Source organism: Doryrhamphus excisus, chromosome 2 (assembly GCF_030265055.1).
Source record: "Doryrhamphus excisus isolate RoL2022-K1 chromosome 2, RoL_Dexc_1.0, whole genome shotgun sequence".
Lineage (NCBI taxonomy): Eukaryota > Metazoa > Chordata > Actinopteri > Syngnathiformes > Syngnathidae > Doryrhamphus > Doryrhamphus excisus.
Genome location: NC_080467.1, coordinates 16244124 through 16263953, shown reverse-complemented (window position 1 = coordinate 16263953; position 19830 = coordinate 16244124). Strand labels below are relative to the sequence as shown.

Sequence of the window (19830 nt, the reverse complement as noted above, 5' to 3'; positions counted from 1 at the left end):
ACCTTCTTTTCTGAAGACAGACAGTTTGTTTACTGCCATGATATCCCAGGTCTTCTCAAAGAACTGGGTGTTCCTCACTATGATCCAACTGAATGGCGGCTCTTTATAGACAGTTCTAAACGCAGTCTCAAGTGTGTTCTTTTGCATAATGGCAATGTTTACGGGGCAGTGCCTGTAGGTCATTCAGTTCATCTGCGGGAAGACTATGATGACATCAGAATGGTCATGGAATTCTTAAAATATCGTGAGCACAACTGGATCATTTGTGTAGACTTGAAAATGGTAAACTTCCTTCTTGGTCAACAGAAAGGTTTCACCAAGTTTCCATGTTTCCTCTGCATGTGGGACAGTCGAGCACGAGACAGACACTGGGTCCAGAAGGACTGGCCTGTTCGTGAAACCCTTGAAGCAGGCATGCCAAATATCACACATGACCCAATTGTTGACAGAGATAGGATCATCTTTCCTCCTCTGCACATCAAACTAGGTTTGATGAAACAATTTGTCAAGGCACTGGATACCGAAGGTGAATGTTGTCGTTCGAGAAGATCAAAGCAGGTGTGTTTGATGGCCCACAGATTCGAACCCTCATTCGTGATGATCAGTTTGTTGCCAAGATGACCGCCTTGGAGAGGGCAGCATGGTTATCCTTTGTGGCAGTCGCTTAGAACTTCCTTGGAAACAACAAGGCAGAGAACTACAATGAACTTGTGAACAGAATGCTCCTCGCTTTTCGTGCTCTCAGGTGCAACATGAGCATCAAGCTTCATTTCTTGAACAGCCACCTTGACCAGTTCCCTGAAAACCTGGGGGCTGTGAGTGACGGACAAGGAGAGCGGTTCCACCAAGACCTAAAGATCATGGAAAACGCTACCAAGGTCGCTGGGACAAAAGTATGATGGCCGACTACTGCTGGAGTATTAAACGAGATTGCCCAGATGAAGTGTACAAACGCAAAAGTTACAAACGCAAATTCCTGCCTGACTAAAATACTGTACTGACAGAAAGTGATAAGCGTTATTAGCTGTGATTGACTCTTATCTGAAGAACGTTGTAAATTATGCTTATCTCACGTTGCGATAAAGACTGTTTTCTGAGAAACGCTTCCAGAAAAACATATGGCACTTCTAACAATGGTGTACTTTAATCTAAAATCACATTTTAATGTTCTGTTTCTTTTGCCTTGTTAAATATACTGATTTGTGGCTGACATTGCAATATCATATAATAATGCTCGATTTTTTTCTATTTTTAATAAAAATTAAAGATTGCATAAAATCTGTAGCTTGCAGAAAAAAACTAACTTCAGATTTGAACTCAGCACACTTAAATTGACTAAAAACAAGTCTTACTTTAAATGCAACATTTTGAGTGTTCCCCAGTGTTATCAATAGATGGGAAACTTGGGCCAATCAGAATAAAGAATAAAGAAAGGGATTTAGCTCCTTTTGGTTGCAAGCTCTTCATATGTGCCCTGTGATTGGCTGGCGACCAGTCCAGGGTGTACCCCGCCTCTCGCCTGAAGACAGCTGGGATAGGCTCCAGCAACCCTGCGACCATCGACTTGATACTGACATTATACTTTTGATTAATAGGAAGCAGACAATAGTCTTATACTGTGCAAAATGTCTGATACACATATTTCACTATTCAAGATGCACAGCTCCAGCATATTCCATTTATCCTAAATGAGGATAAGAAGATGGATGTATGGATGGATGGATGGAAGATGTACAGTATGCCAAGTCTTATCTCTTAATTAAAATTAAATTACAATTTGATCAATGGACTTTTCTGGTAGACGTTTGAGCGTGTCCTCATGCTGGCATTGTGTGAATTGTAAGCAGGAATCTGAAAACGGGATATATATATATATATATATATATATATATATATATATATATATATATCAGCCCCTTTCTCTGAATGCTACTGAGTCCGCCACTCAAGTGGGAAAAATTCTGCTGAGTCTGTGTGTGTGTGTGTATTTCCCCTTGTTTCTTTTCTCCCAGTGTATGACAAAGAGACGTATCTGTAAATGATGTGTTGTCAAAACAGCGAAAACGCCTATTGCTAGTCAACAATATTCCTTTTCACAGCACGTCATGGACAAATTGGAGGAAAACCTGTCGTTGTTGTGGACATTCCAAAAAAATGCTTAATATGAATTAAACATTTACATGTATTTTTTTTTTAATTCCACATTTCTCAACACAGGGAGAACATGCAATCTCCACACAGAGATAGCCGAGGGTGGAATTGAACTCGGGTCTCCTAGCTGTGGGGCCTGCGCGCTAACCACTTGAGCACCGTGCAGCCCCAGGTTTTCTTACAATTACAAAATTTTTGTCCGCCAAACCCGCATTGACATAAATGGATAATTCCACAAATTCCACAAAATTAAATAAATACTTTAGGCTGCAACTAATTAATTAATCTGCTTTGATTAGTCAAGTTGTTGGTTATAGCTTATAAACCTGAACTTCAATTTGACCGGTTACAACAAACCTTGACTATCTTTGCAAAGAGTAATACTTTCCTATTTATTTTTTCAGTTGGAGAATAGATGCTTTTTATTTGTTTACGAACTATTCTTTCATGTATTCTCCATGCGTGAACGGCTTCCCCTTCCTTCCCGAGCTCACGTGCAGCCCAATGTTGCCAGCTTGGCAATTTTTTTGCTAATTCTGGTGACTTTCCAAACCCCATGGCAATTTATCAAAAGCGACTAGTGACAAATGTATGGAGACTTAAAAGTGAAAGCATGTACTGTTCTATGGGTCAGAATTTTCCAGATTGTTTTCATTAACATGAATGGAATAAGTGTCAAAATGTTCTGCTCAATCAGGAATATACTCACTAGGTTTGGTTGCTGGAGCCTATCCCAGCTGACACTGTGCGAGAGGCGAGGTACAATCTGGACTGGTCGCCAGCCAATCGCAGGGCACATACGTATAGACAAACAACCAATCCTGGCGATCAATTGTCTACATTCCAAACATTCACACTTTTTCCATAATTTTCCCCTAAAAAAAAAACCTTTGAAACTTAAGAATTCTTTAACATTTATCAAACCATTCCAGGCATTCCAACTTCAAAATGTCCTGTTCACTCAAGCCATTTTGCATATTAGCATTTTAGCCATTTTCCCAACATTAAATTGCATAGGAGGCATCCTTTGGGGTCTCTTACAATCAAACTGTACAATTACTTACTGTACGAGAGTCAAAATATGAATGTACATATTTGAGGTACTTCGTTTCATTTGTGTGATACTTTGATACTGTCTACGGTCTACGGATACGGTCTTTGTGAACAGGGATACAAATGGAACATGTCAGTTTCCAACACAATGGGCTCCGGGATGCTGGTCGACCTTGGTTTTGTTTGTGTTTTAAAAGGTTTTCCTATAAGAAATGTAAATATGGCCTCCGAGGGTCAAACTGGCGCCATAATAAAACCTTTATTACCTGCACTGTTTTTTAAAGGAATGTCGTTGTTAACAGATATACAAGTGTAAATAAAATGGTAACTGCACTTATGAAGACAATAAAACACTTCAATGATAATGATAAGGTCTTTGCGACACTTCCTCATCATCACTAGACAACCGTGAGATGCATCAGCATCTTAATTATGCACTTATTGTATGTGTGGTCTAAATATACAGAAAGACCAAGAAAAACAATAATACGTCTATCGTAAACGTAGAAGTACAATTTGATGCATGGTTGCTCAGAAGTCCCAAAAAATACATCCATTCATTCATTTTCTACTGCTTTTTCCTCACAAGGGTCGCGGGGGGTGCTGGAGTCTATCCCAGCTGTCTTTGGGCGAGAGGCGGGGTACACCCTGGACTGGTGGCCAGCCAATCACAGGGCACATATAGACAAACAACCATTCACACTCACATTCATACCGATGGACAATTTGGAGTCGCCAATTAACCTAGCATGTTTTTGGAATGTGGGAGGAAACCGGAGTACCCGGACAAAACCCACGCATGCACGGGGAGAACATGCAAACTCCACACAGAATTGAACCCTGGTCTCCTAGCTGTGAGGTCTGCACGCTAACCACTAGACTACCGCGCCGCCCCCAAAAAATACATCTACATTCAAAATGGGAATTCAACTCATAATAACACGGTTAAAGTGTTATGCTACTATTAAAGACACCTGTATGAGGCAAGGCGGCACGGCGGACGAGTGGTTAGCACGCAGACCTCACAGCTAGGAGACCAGGGTTCAATTCCACCCTCGGCAACATGTAACATTCATTCATTTTTACTACCACTTCACGAGGGTCGCGTGACCCTGGAGCCTATCCCAGCTGTCTTCGGGCGAGAAACGGGGTCCACCCTGGACTGGTCGTTATAATGTTATGTCATCAATGTAACATTACTGACACCTAGTGACCAGTATAGAATACTACATCTCACGTCTTTGAATGTGTCTTCCAAATGCACTATATTTTTGTTTTTTATTTTTATGCTTGGGCTGCACGGCGGTCGAGTGGTTAGCGCGCAGACCTCACAGCTAGGAGACTAGGGTTCAATTCCACCCTCGGCCATCTCTGTGTGGAGTTTGCATGTTCTCCCCATGTTCTCCAGGTACTCCGGTTTCCTCCCACATTCAAAAAACATGCTAGGTTAATTGGCGACTCCAAATTGTCCATAGGTATGAATGTGAGTGTGAATGGTTGTTTGTCTATATGTGCCCTGTGATTGGCTGGCGACCAGTCCAGGGTGTACCCCGCCTCTCGCCCGAAGACAGCTGGGATAGGCTCCAGCACCTCCGTGACCCTTGTGAGGAACATGCAAACTCCACACAGAGATGGCCGAGGGTGGAATTGAACGCTAGTCTCCTAGCTGTGAGGTCTGTGCGCGAACCACTCCCCCACCGTGACACCCAAAATGCAGTATATATATAATTAAAAAAATAATTTGGGCTGGCAATCAGTCCAGGGTGTACGCCACCTCTCTCCCAAAGTCATACCCCCTAGTAAGGATAAGCGGCATAGAAAATAAATTTAAATAAACACCTGCACATCCACGGAATACAGCGTCCCGTGTTTGAGAGTGTGAAGTGGGACAAAATGAGCAAACAAGTTGAATGTGTATTTGTGTTAAGTGCAGGTCTGTCTAGTGTAATGCTGCCCCCCCCACCCCCCCCCCCCACCCCCAACTGTGTGGGTATTTACTTTGGGTAGAGTCCAGGAGACAGCAGAACTACTTGGCATGGTGAATGGTGATGGAACACATGAGAGTCGGGGTCCAACATTAGGCCAACCAATGAGGAAACGTCTGCTAAGTGGCCTCTGAGCTGGAGGCTGCCGGGCCGACGTACGACGGGAATGGAAATATTGGAGTTGTATTTATTCATGAACCAACAGCAGGCCAGCGTAGGCGGCAGGGTGGATGTGCATTGGAAGGCTTTTGCGTTGCAGACAATGAAATGTTGGTTTATTTTTGACTGAGCCGCTGTGTGTTTACCTGCTCAGGGTCAGATCTGTACTTTCCGTGGAAGTTTTGAACCACAGCAACCTTTTCTGTTGCAACAACATTTAATACTACACTGGAACCTTGGTTAGCATTAATCCGTTCCAGAAGGGTCGACTCAAACCAAAACATACTCTAACCCAATCAATTTTTCACATCAAAAATAATATAAATCCACTTAATCTGTTTCAGGAAGCCAAAAAAAGTAACACAAAAAATATTTCCATAGTTTTACAATTATTTTACAATTAATTATTATATAATATATAATTAGTTTTACATAGCAACACATGAATGTGATATATTGCTGAATGCCAAATAACCTACCCACACGCACACATAAAACTTTAAATCAGGGGTCTCAAACATGCGGCCCGCGGGCCAAGTGTGGCCCGCAGGTCACTAGTTTGAGGCCCCCGCCTTGATATGAAAGTTTAATGTTAGTGCGGCCCGCGCAAGTTTGATATGGATGCTGTATGGTATCATGTACCCAGAAAAAATTATTACGTTTGATTAATGTTCATGTTAAAGGTTAAATAACTGTTAATAGTTATCCTCCCTATCCGTGTGGAAGTGGTAAGTTTTTGGCTATTTAAGTTTAAAGGAAATAACTTGAAGGCTACCGTTTAGGTCGCTAGCGCTCTAGTTTGTGAGTTAGCATGTGTCTCAAGACCCTGCATCTATCTATCTATCTATCTATCTATCTATCTATCTATCTATCTATCTATCTATCTATCTATCTATCTATCTATCTATCTATCTATCTATCTATCTATCTTTGTCAATAGTTACATCTTCAATTAACGTAAAAGTGCAGATAAATGTCAATTTATCCGTTTCATTTGTCATTTATATGCGTTTCAATTTGTTCTATGCATGAGAAACTATAGATGTAAAACGATAACAAGGTGCTTTGAGTCAGCTTTTTGAAACCTGCGGTGTGACTTTGTTATTTAGTAAACTATATAGTTAACCACATTATAGATGGCCGATAGAGCTAACCATTCTTGCAAGCATTTAGAACACACACAGAGTATTCATAACACAACAAGATGCATGCCATATTGTGCGCCAATCGGAAAACCGAGGCAAAATTTTGGTTTAAATATTTGACTTAAACCAGGGGTCTCAAACTCAATTTACTTGGGGGCCACTGGAGCTAGGGTCTGGGTGAGACTGGGTCGCATCAGGTTTTCCAAAAAAAAAAAACGCATTTATTAAAAACAGAAAAATTACTAAACTTTGCTTTGGTTCCGATTTTCTACAAGAAAGGCTCGGATAAAACATTCAACTGTTCTCAAATATCTTACTCTTTATTTTTCTACACAAAATAAGATGAAAAATAAATAAACAAATCAAGAATAAAGAAAATCATTCAGTAATAAATAAATAAATATAATAAAAATAATAATAATAAAACGGCAAATAATAAAAACTTTAGAAACCACACATAGTTGGTGGGTAGACAAATTATTTTTTTTCAGATTAAAATGAACAAAGCATTATTAGAGCCCTGTAGACATGACAAAACACGACTATAGTCACATTTATACTCTTTTTATTTACAACATATTGCGCAACTGCAGGGTCTTGAGACACATGCTAACTCGCAAACTAGAGAGCTAGCGACCTAAACGGTAGCCTTCAAGTTATTTCCTTTAAACTTAAATAGCCAAAAACTTACCACTTCCACACGGATAGGGAGGATAACTATTAACAGTTATTTAACCTTTAACATGAACATTAATCAAACGTAATAATTTTTTCTGGGTACATGATACCATACAGCATCCATATCAAACTTGCGCGGGCCGCACTAACATTAAACTTTCATATCAAGGCAGGGGCCTCAAACTAGTGTCCTGCGGGCCACATTTGGCCCAGGGTTTGAGACCCCTGACTTAAACCAAAAAAAACATGCTAACCGGAGCACAGACTAAGTGGGGTTCCACTGGGTTTATCTTATATTCTAGAAAACCTGAATCAAGAATCGTGAATCCATCCATCCATTTTCTATGCCGCTTATCCTCACGAGGGCCGCGGGTATGCTGGAGCCTATCCCAGTTGTCTTTGGGCATGTGACAGTGTGTTTTGATGTTATGATGTGTTATGATAGCCACAATGTAAAAGAGGTTGTCTGTGTTACATAATAATGGAACTAAATAAAGTAGCGCTGGTTACTTTCCAGGAAAAATGCTTAGTAACTTATCAGGAAAGTTCCTGTTAACGGTTTGTTGGTGCGATCGGGTTTTCACCAATCTACCCGAATCAACTCAATCCAAGCAGTAACTTCACAGTTAATAAAAAGAAATCAAGACAGAAGGATCAAATGGCATCAAATAGTTTGCACCTTTCTCCATGCACTTTACCTAAAGTACATATAGCAAAGCATACATTAGTCGGTGATTACTCTGCAAGCACTTCAGTCACCGCAATGCCAAACCACGCTTACGGAACATCAGGGCCTCAATGAGTCTCCCTCTGGCAAATTGACAGACACAAGCCAAGTGGACTATAAAAAAACTGCAGAGTGAGGCTTTTTGGATTTTGCTAGTTACATTACAAGGCGCCATCAAGAAGCGCGAGAATGACAAAAACAATAATGTCAGGGTATCAATCATGATTCATGTAAATTAATCCACACTCCAAGTTCCCAATTAATTTGAGAAATGGTAATGGTAATGGTTTAATTTCATTTGAACATGCATCTCATTACAATTGAATGCATCCCATAATCAGTTCACAGTTCCACATGTCCAAAAGGAGTAGGAAGAAGCAAAGCTTATTAAATCCTACCCCTCCATCTGGTACTTTTACAATCAGTAACTGTTACATTTGTTCACTTCCTGCTTTCCATAATACAGTTTAAGTTTTTTTTGTTTGTTTTTGTTTTTTTACTAATTTTACAAATACTAAACACATTTTTAAAAAAAGTGCATGCTAGATTTCAGCTGTGGAACACAATTTCACACGAGTAACTGAGACGTCCATAAAGACGTCTACTGTAGACACACTAATAAATCCTGGGTAATGCTGCTGTTTTTAGGCACAGCTGTACATTTTATACCCTTACTCACACAACTAAACCAACAGGATGTCATCAACCTACTCACTCACAGTCCATTCAAAAATAACACAACAAGTAACACATGTGGAATTAAACACTTACATATTAATATAGAGTACATGCAAAGCAATACTAATGTTGGTATATTGGCTGACTTACTGTTGGGGAAGTGCGTGTGTGGGCTTCCCAGAATGACTACATATGGATCACATTGGGTCACATTTTTTTTTCATTTGTTCACTTTCTGCTTTCTATAATACAGTTTACGTTTTTTTGTTGTTGTTTTTTTTTTAATAATGTACCCCGCACCGAAGTACTATGACCATCCAATGACATAATGTGTACCATAGTAAGTGTCAATATAGTGATATATATAGCACATCATGACTGGTTCAAGACTCTTCATCCTTGTATTTAGCAAACATCAACTGCTTGTATTGTTTCTTGAATTGGCTCATCGTTGTGCATTGTTTGAGGTCCTTACTCAATCCATTCCATAGTTTGATTCCACATACTGAAATGCTATGGCTTTTTAACGTAGTCCTAGCATAGAAGTGTTTCAAATGTACTTCTTCCCTGAGATCATATTTCTCCTCTCTTGTAGAGAAGTATTGGATGACATTTTTAGGTATTTAGTTGTTTTTAGCCTTATGCATTATTTTAGCTTTTTGAAGATGAACTATATCAGCAAGTTGAAGTATTTGTGATTTTAGAAATAAGGAGTTAGTATGTTCTCTGTTCTCTGTATCATGAATTATCCTTACTGACCTTTTTTGCAGTGCATTTAGCGAGTGAAGATTGCTTTTATAGTTATTAGCCCATATTTCCACACAATAAGTAAGATATGGTAGAACCAGAGAGCAATAAAGAGTGTGGAGTGATTTCTGATTGAGAACAAATTTTGCTTTGTTCAATACTGAAATATTTCTGGCCACCTTATGTTGTATATTTGGAATATGAGGTTTCCATTTTTATGTATTGTGAAATGTGTTCAATGTTGACCAATTAATGGACTCGTTTACATGTACTTCCAAAACCACGACGGATGTGCTGTAGCGGTATGTGTTACATAAACTTGCGGTCAGATGTTCCTGAACAACCATACAAATTTCCATTCAACTGAGGGTGACCGTTTGGGTTTTTCTACCGGACCATGGTAAAAATATATTTTAGTCACATGGGACTATAAATCGCATTTATTTAGAAATTGATGTCAAAAAAATTCAAAACCAAGAACAGACAGTTAATCTGCAAAGGCAAGTTGTTCAACTAGACAATAGTGTGTTGAATAGGATAAATGAACAGAGTCCACATAACAATCTAGTGAGTCCAACAAGCAAGTTACTGAGTTCCACCTCATCCGAAAAATACGATACTTTTGGACTTTTCAGTCTGATGGCAAACTGTGTCCCAAAGAGCAATTGTTTTTTTATTTGCACATTAAACCCATTGAAATGAATGATGGTTTTGTGCTTCATATGTGATTCCATTGCTTCGAATTGTCAGTAGTGCCTGGACCAGAATGGATGTCAGTTTGAGAACAGGCAGTTGCAAAGCAATAACAATAAAAGCATATAAATATTACAATATTTTTGGGATATACCACATTTTTCATTCATTTTCTTCTGCTTATCCTCATGAGGGTCGCAGGGGTGCTGGAGCCTATCCCAGCTGTCTTCGGTTGACAGGCGGGGTACACCCTGGACTGGTGGCCAGCCAATCACAGGGCACATATAGACAAACAACCATTCACACTCACATTCATACCTATGGACAATTTGGAGTCACCAATTAACCTAGCATGTTTTTGGAATGTGGGAGGAAACCGGAGTACCCGGGGAGTACGGGGAGAACATGCAAACTCCACACAGAGATGGCCGAGGGTGGAATTGAACTCGGGTCTCCTAGCTGTGAGGCCTGTGCGCTAACCACTCACTGCCGTGCAGCCCATGTATCACGATATGTCGATATAAAATCCCGGGCGGCATGGCGGTCTAGTGGTTAGCGTGCAGACCTCACAGCTAGGAAGTTCAATTCCACCCTTGGCCATCTCTGTGGTGGAGTTTGCATGTTCTTCCCGTGCATGTGTGGGTTTTCTCCAGGTACTCCGGTTTCCTCCCACATTCCAAAAACATGCTAGGTTAATTGGCCACTCCAAATTGTCCATAGGTATGAATGTGAGTGTGAATGGTTGTTTGTCTATATGTGCCCTGTGATTGGCTGGCCACCAGTCCAGGGTGTACCCCGCCTCTCGCCCAAAGACAGCTGGGATAGGCTCCAGCATACCCCGTGACCCTCGTGAGGAAAAAGCGGTAGAAAATGAATGAATGAATGAATTTCACTGGAGATGAAGTGTTCAAAAGCCGATGTACCGCAACTGGAGTTCTAATGATACTACTGAAATGAACTTTAAGTTTGATGCCAATTACTATAGTAATGCAATTACGCTAACGCATTTAGTCTTTTTCAAGTGTTGTTGTTTTTTTTTTCATCCGCAGTTGTGTACATCTGTGGCCCCAGGGACACTTTCTTGAACATCATGAAACTCTTCCAGAGTGAGATCCAGGACCCAGAAAACTACGCAATTTTTTATCTGGACGTCTTCGCAGAGAGCTTGACAGAGCGAAAACCTTGGCAGAACTCTGACGCAGACTGGGACGATCTCATCAAGGTCTTTAAGGTACAAAGGAACATATGCACACATGTACTGGACATACAGTTGTTGGGATTTGGGATCTGATTTGGGATCAGCAGAGAACAGCAAATCGTAAGCACATACAATACTACAGCACTGGGAAGATGACCATACGGCACTGGATGGAAGCTGGGAAGGTATTCTTCGACTTGGTAATGGTAATGGTAATGGTAATGGTAATGGTAATGGTAATGGTAATGGTAATGGTAATGGTAATGGTTTTATTTCATTTGAACATGCATCAGATTACAATTGAGTGCATCCCATAATCAGTTCCCAGTTCCACATGTCCAAAAGGAGTAGGAAGAAGCAAAGCTTATTAAATCCTACCCCTCCATCTGGTACTTTTACAATCAGTAACTGTTACATTTGTTCACTTCCTGCTTTCCATAACTTACAACTGATTCTATTCTTTTTCCAAAGTCTTGTTTATAAAGTCAGATGTAGACTAATGTTAACGATTAAACTTTATGTTTTGTTGTGTCCCTCGGACTATTTACTTTATCAAAGTCCCTTGGACTTTTTACTTTATCTAGGCTTCCATCCAGTGCAAGGTCTTGTCTTTCCACTCTTACCCTATGTAGATCAGGGGTCTCAAACTCATAGCCCACAGGCCATTTGCAGTCCGCGAGGTCAATCGCGGTGCTAACACACAAAACAGGTAACAGGTAAAGTAAACACACATAGAGTGTATGATGGTGAATAATAAACAACTTTGTCTAAACACATAACTTAAGCAACTTTTTATAGTTTTATTCAGGGGATGATCTAATCGATCGGCCACCGATGATTATCGGCCGATTTTCGTGAAAAATGATATGATTGGCATATTCCAAGCCGTACTCCCAAAATTTCATGCTGAGTTTGAGACCCCTGATGTAGAAGCTTTACTGGGTTTTAGGTTTAAGTTGGACTTTGGTACAAGTCAATAGAATGGAATAAATGTATTCTTGATGAAAGCAGTTAAATTTAGATAGTTAATTCTAACTAATTAACTAGTAACTAATAATAACTAATAATACTAATACTAATACTAACTAACTAATAATAGTTAGTTAGATAGTTAAAAAAATATCACTCTTGCTGTAAATGTGATGTAACATGTAACATTCATTCATTTTCTACCTCTTCACGATGGTCGCCTGACCCTGGAGTCTATCCCAGCTGTCTTTGGGTGAGAGACGGGTTCCACCCTGGACTGGTCGTTATAATGTTATGTCATCAATGTAACATTACTGACACCTAGTGACCAATATAGAATACTACATCTCACGTCTTTGAATGCGTCTTCCAAATGCACTATATTTTTGTTTTTTTTATTTTTATGCTTGGGCTGCACGGCGGTCGAGTGGTTAGCACGCAGACCTCACAGCTAGGAGACCAGGGTTCAATTCCAGCCTCGGCCATCTCTGTGTGGAGTGTACATGTTCTTCCCGTGCATGGGTGGGTTTTCTCCGGGTACTCCGGTTTCCTCCCACATTCCAAAAACATGCTAGGTTAATTGGCGACTCCAAATTGTCCATAGGTCTGGTCCATTGTCCTGGTCTCCTAGCTGTGAGGTCTGCGCGCTAATATATTATTATTTGCAAAACCTTGCACAGTCTTTGCAGATTACACAGATTTATATTTTTTTGGCAGCAGTAAGAAGTCCACTGGGATAGGCTCCAGCATACCCCTGCGACCCTTATGAAGATAAGCGGTATAGAAAATGGATAATATACTTGGATAGGGATAATATGGATAATATGAAAATACTTCATTGTTTATACCTGTACATTCCTCATTTGGTCATGCTTCACCAATATGGTTATACCCTTTTTCTGTGTCCTTTTAGTCTGTTTTCGTCATTACATACCGACCTCCTGATAATCCCGAGTACAACGACTTTCAAAGAAGACTCCATGCAAGAGCACAGAAAGATTTTGGTGTGCATTTGGAACCATCATTGGTAGGTTAAATATGCAAATCCCTTGTCAACACTCCTTGATACTTAACCCTCCTCTTGTGTTTAGTTTTACATTTTAATGCATAAAAAGAATCACATAACATTTGTTTATTGAATCAAGGCTTTTTGACTTTGTCAGGAAACTCTATTTCAACAAAATAAAAACAAAAAAATAATTTTTACTACATTTTAAAATGGTCTGGTTGAAATTATGACCACTGTATTGTTATGGTCGGTTTCGACCCGGTTATAATAATATGACTATAAAGCAATATTTTGAGCCACAACTGAAATCATAAGTGTACAATTAGCCAACTCAATGACAACCAGCTCCTCTTCTCATCATGTAAGCTTCAGGGGATTCTCATTTTGACCGCTTTTCCAGTATACCAGCAGAAAAACAAGGTCCAGACATGTGAGGTGAATTCACTCATTTGACTGATGGCTGATTTCACTTTTACAATTTGGATCATGGAAAGAATGGCAAGAAGTACAGTGAACCAAGATCTGGACCTGTTCTCCTTTTTCATTTCACTTTATACTAAAATTCTGTTGCTGAAAACAATAACTTTTTTTTTTTTTACCTTTTCTTGACATTAATATATATGGGTCATAATTCACCCCAACACCATAGATGTTTCTTTAGTGATTAGTACTAAAATGAGAAAATAAATAAAACTAATTGATTTTAGAGATATGTTGTATAGCCCTCAGTAATAGCCAGGTAACAAAAGAACCTTCAATTTATTAATATGATTCTTTTGAGGTTCATTTTACCATTTTTGTAAATTGAAATGGAGGGGTATAGTGACAAAAAAAAGGCCTACATGCCCACACCAAAAGTATTAAAACCAACATTTCCAAGAAGGTAACCAAGACATGAGAAGCAAATTTGATGGTAACTTATTGTTTTTAGTGTATTTTATAGCTGATTTAATACATGGGTCAAAACCGACCCGGTAACATAAGACATGATACCAGAAAGCTAACACAAGAGGAAGGTTAAAACACAAATCTCAGAATGGAACCAACCCCTGACCTATTGTGTTGTTGCAGATGGACTACATTGCTGGTAGTTTTTATGATGGCTTTGTGTTGTACGCAAAAGCCTTGGAGGAAACCCTGGCTGACGGTGGAGCACAAAACGATGGCATCAACATCACAATGAGAACACAGAACCGTCAAATTTGGGGTGAGCAAACATTGTTTTCACTCATATGACCTGGCAAAGAATATTATGGGATGTTGTGATGGAAATTGTTTATGCTTTGATTTTCTTTTATTTGGTTTTAGTTCCGCAAAAACCCAGCGATTGAGCTTATTATAAAGGCTTTACAATAGATCCCTTCTTTTCGGAGTAATTGCACTTCTGTACATAACATCAGTTTGCTTGACATTTATATATGACTATTTGAATATAGATTTTTGAGACGTCATTGGATTACAATGTACTGTATAAACCAGCTACTTTTTGTTTATTGTTTTTTTTTTCTCCTTAAATGACTCTCATCCTCCACTTATGAGGTAGTTTAGTTACCACCGTCGTGGTCACCACTCTGGTAACACTCCAACAGTCATGAAGTGAGGTCAAATGGTTGTTGACTGTCTCAATGTGAAAAGTTCTGGAAAGCACTAAAGCCATATTAGATATACTTGCTCTCTAAACACAACATTGATATTGTTATGAAGAGTTATGATCCAAATTCATTCATTCATTCATTTTCTACCGCTTATCCTCACGAGGATTGCAGGGATGCTGGAGCCTATCCAAGCTATCTTTGGATGAGAGGCGGGGTGCACCCTGGACTGGTCGCCAGCCAATCACAGGGCACATATAGACAAACAACCATTCACACTCACATTCATACCTATTGATAATTCGGAGTCGCCAATTAACCTAGCATGTTTTTGGAATGTGGGAGGAAAACCCCATGCAAACTCCACACAGAGAACCAGGGTCTCCTAGTTGTGAGGCCTGTGCGTTAGCCACTCCACCACCGTGCAGCACTATTACCCAAGTATCCATATAAATATTTCATTTTTGTTTACTGACTACCACATACGCATACACATCCCTTTGGAAGAACAATGGACATTTTTGCTTCAGTGTCTTTTAAAGAAGCATAAGCTACAAAAATGCCGCATTCTAACTGTTAATGGTTTCACTGTAAGATGAGCTAAATCTGTTATACATGTGTCACTTAGTTGCGGCATGGAAATAATAATATTTTCATATGGAGAATAAATTTCCTTGAAAACAATTGTATCCATTTCAAAAACTACCATAATTACTGGTTATGAATTATGAATGAATGATGTACATATACAGTATATGTCGGCTAATCCAACAATTAACTCAAAGCTAATACAGTGGATATAAACTGCCCTAGTTTGCAGTGTATGAGTCAGACCCACTAAACACATTTGGACATATACAGTGCTGTGAAAAAGTGTTTACCCGCTTCTTGATTTTATTTCATTTAATTTTTTGGCATGTTTGTCACACTTAAATGAGGACCGGGTAGTTCTTTATTTGACAGAAACCAACCATGAGCAACACAACAAAGCTAGTCAACCCATTGGAAATCGCAGGAGGTCATTACTCAAAGAACACTAAACTCACCACACAGCAACTTAACACTCAAAAGGTAGCTAAGAAATATGAAGTATTCTTTTAATCTCCATAATTAGTCATTTTTTTGTTTAGAAAAAACAAAAAACATGACCCAATGTGATCCATATGTAGTAATTCTGGGAAGCCCACACACGCACTTCCCCAACAGTAAGTCAGCCAACATGCCAACATTAGTATTGCTTTGCATGTACTCTGTATTAATATGTAAGTGTTTAATTCCACATGTGTTACTTGTTGTGTTATTTTTGATTGGACTGTGAGTGAGTGGGTTGATGACATCCTGTTGGTTTAGTTGTGTGAGTAAGGGTATAAAATGTACAGCTGTGCCTAAAAACAGCAGCATTACCCAGGATTTATTAGTGTGTCTACAGTAGACGTCTTTATGGACGTCTCAGTTACTTGTGTGAAATTGTGTTCCACAGCTGAAATCTAGCATGCACTTTTTTTACATTTGTTTAGTATTTGTAAAATTAGTAAAAAAAAACAAAAAAAACCTTAAACTGTATTATGGAAAGCAGGAAGTGAACAAATGTAACAGTTACTGATTGTAAAAGTACCAGATGGAGGGGTAGGATTTAATAAGCTTTGCTTCTTCCTACTCCTTTTGGACATGTGGAACTGTGAACTGATTATGTGATGCATTCAATTGTAATCTGATGCATGTTCAAATGAAATAAAACCATTACCATATTTGAAGCATCAAAGTTTTACATCTGCGTCGCAGCTCAAAATAGCCAGAAAGAAATCAAATGTTCTGACATGTGAGAAATTGCAAACTCCTACCATGTTGTGAATTGTTCACTTCAAAGAGCAGCACACAAACGTGTTATAGTGTGTGGTTTAAGACAAGGACGTTTTCACCCTCAGTCACTGGTATCCATCATACACCAGCGTCAGCATCAGCAGTTGTTGAGAACGCATGACATCACACTGTCTAACCAGACCTTTCATGTGGATGTTATTCCTAGGTGTGACGGGTCTTGTTACCACAGACCACAAAAACGCCAGGGATATAGATATCAACCTTTGGGCCATGACCAATCAGGACACTGGAGAGTATGGGGTAAGTCTACCAATTTTTACCAATTTTTTTTGTACAGTGTTTCTTTATTTCCGTTGTTGCACTGTGTAGCATTTTGCGGCAAGCCAGGCTGAAAATGACAAAGCAGCATTGTGGAGTTATAAAAAGCTTGCAGTTGATAGGATGTGCACTCGTCCAGCTTTCGCTCCCACTCTTCCTCCTCCTGTGAATGCATGGCGACTGTCAACTATGGATATTCCAAGCAGTGTCAGACCAGTAGGCTGAAATGATGCTCAATGCCCTTAAGGTCTAGTAAATGTGCCATTTTTCCACTAAGTCAAATGTACACTATACATAAAACACTGTAAAAAAAAAAGCATACAACTTTTACATATTCACTAATAATGTTTTGTCAAATGTTGAGATTTTACACTTTTTTCGGCAGTCCTAAAAAAAGTGGAACTTATACACTCCTGATCAACAGGTTCAGACCAGATGAAAAATTTCAAGAAGGCGTAAAAGTCAAATAGGCTGTCCATCAGCTGATCAAGAGTGTAAGACCATAGCCTAGGCTTTTCACACTGCGTTAAGACTTACCGCCTCAAGACAAAACTGATCCTTATAATAATAATAATAATAATAATAATAATAATAATAATAATAATAATAATAATAATAATAATAATAATAATAATACATTTTATTTGTATAGCGCTTTTCAAAATACTCAAAGACACTTTACAGAAGAATGGAATTGAATAAAAGCAAGTAAACAGAGTAAAAGATACATTAAAATACAACATTCATTGGTTAATACACAGCTAAAACAAGAGTAAAAGCAGGGCACAGCAGTCAGATATAAAAAGTTAGACATTAAAAACAGATTTAAAGAGGTGGGTTTTTGTTGTGCTTTGAAACTGGGAAGGTCAGGGCAAGCACGGAGTAAGTGGGGCAAAGAGTTCCAGAGGGTGGGGGCAGCGATGGAGAAGGCTCTGTCTCCCCAGGTTCGGAGCTTGGTCTTACAGGGGAGTGCTAGGAGGTTGGAGTCTGAGGAGCGAAGGGGACGCGGGGGATTGTGTGGATGGAGGAGGTCTGTGAGATATGGGGGGGGGTCAGATCATGGAGGGCTTTGTAGGTTATGAGAAGAACTTTGAAGTGAATGCGTTGGGGAACGGGATGCCAGTGGAGGTTTTTAATGACCGGGGTAATGTGTTCACGGGAGCGGGTGGAGGTGAGGAGGCGGGCAGCGGAGTTGGACGGTGTACCGTAGAGAATCCTGTTGCAGTAGTCCATTCTGGTTGTGATGAATGCATGGATCAGAGAATGTAAGTGATGGACGGAGTCGGGCTATGTTCTGAAGATGGAAAAATGCAGTCCGGGTTAACTGTTTGATGTGGGGTTCAAATGAAAGGGTGGGGTCCAGGAGGATACCATGGTTGCGGATGAGCGGGGATGGAGTGAGGGTGGCGCTGTCAAATTGAAGATAGAAGTTATGGGTGGGTGTTGTGATGTTTTTGGTACCGATGATGATAATATCTGATAATATCCATCCAAGTTTTGATATCAGCTAAGCAGTTGGTGAGGGTGGAGTAGATGTTGGAGTTGATGGAGGTGGTAGAAATGTATAGTTGAATATCATCGGCGTAGCTGTGGAAATTGAGGCCATGTCGACGGATGATATTGTGGAAGGATGTAGAGGATGAAGAGAAGAGGACCAAGCAACGAACCTTGGGGAACACCTTGAGGTAAAGGGGCTATGGAGGAGGAGCAGCTATTTATGTGCACAAACTGTTGACAATTGGTGAGGTATGATTGGAGCCAGGACAGAGCAGAATCGGTGATATTGAGGCTGGTTTTGAGGCGGGACAGGAGGATAGAGTGGCTAATGGTGTCAAAGGCTGCGGTGAGGTCTAGGAGGATGAGGATGGTAAGATGACCAGAGTCGGAGGAGAGAAGAAGATCATTGGTGATTTTAAGAAGAGCTGTTTCAGTGCTGTGTTTGGGACGGAAACCGGACTGGAAGGATTCAAACAGGCTGTTGAGTTGAGGTGACTTTGAAGTTGAGCAGCTATGACACGTTCAAGGATTTTGGACAGAACCTATCCACCTGCCATTAAAAACACAACAAACATTCATTCATTTTCTACCACTTTTTCCTCACGAGGGTCGCGGGGGTTGCTGGAGCCTATCCCAGCTGTCTTTGGGCGAGAGGCGGGGTACACTCTGGACTGGTCGCCAGCCAATCACAGGGCACATATAGACAAACAACCATTCACACTCACGTTCATAGTACCTATGGACAATTTGGAGTTGCCAATTAATGTTTTTGAAATGTGGGAGGAAAAACCACAGAACATGCAAACTCCACACAGCGATGGCCGGGGGTGGAATTGAACTCGGGTCTCCTAGCTGTGAGGCCTGCGCGCTAACCACTCCTCACCATGCAGCCTACAAAGTCCGAGCCTATCCCAGCTGTCTTTAGGCGAGAGGCGGGGTACACCCTGGACTGGTGGCCAGCCAATCACAGGGCACATATAGACAAACAACCATTCACACTCACATTCATACCTATGGACAATTTGGATTCGCCAATTAACCTAGCATGTTTTTGGAATGTGGGAGGAAACCGGAGTACCCGGAGAAAACCCACGCATGTACGGGGAGAACATGCAAACTCCACACAGAGATGGCCGAGGGTGGATTTGAACCCTGGTCTCCTAGCTTTGAGGTCTGCGCGCTAACCACTAGACCGCCGTGCCGCCAACCCAACAAACAGTTACTGGTTATTTTCCAATGATAAGATGCTTAATATCTCACATTTCTGCCTTCAGTCAGAGGAAACAACTATTTGTGTTGTGCTCTGCGAAACCTTTATTTTTCACTCTGGGGGCAGAAGAACTGGGTTAGCTTTTGACTTCAGTCAGAATTTCATGAATGCCCCCTGGGGCTGTCAGCCAGAGTTCTTGT

The 19830-nt window shown here is 40.2% G+C and overlaps 1 protein-coding gene across 1 annotated transcript in view; it reads left to right on the top strand.

Annotated features, from left to right (window-relative positions):
• The window catches only part of npr2 (natriuretic peptide receptor 2), an 85381-nt gene that overhangs the window by 11572 nt on the left and 53979 nt on the right, over positions 1-19830 (top strand). The window contains exons 2-5 of the mRNA XM_058055829.1: positions 11066-11247; positions 13097-13210; positions 14264-14399; positions 16811-16905. Coding sequence (XP_057911812.1) covers positions 11066-11247; positions 13097-13210; positions 14264-14399; positions 16811-16905 — 527 coding nt within the window. The remainder of the gene's footprint in view (positions 1-11065; positions 11248-13096; positions 13211-14263; positions 14400-16810; positions 16906-19830) is intronic.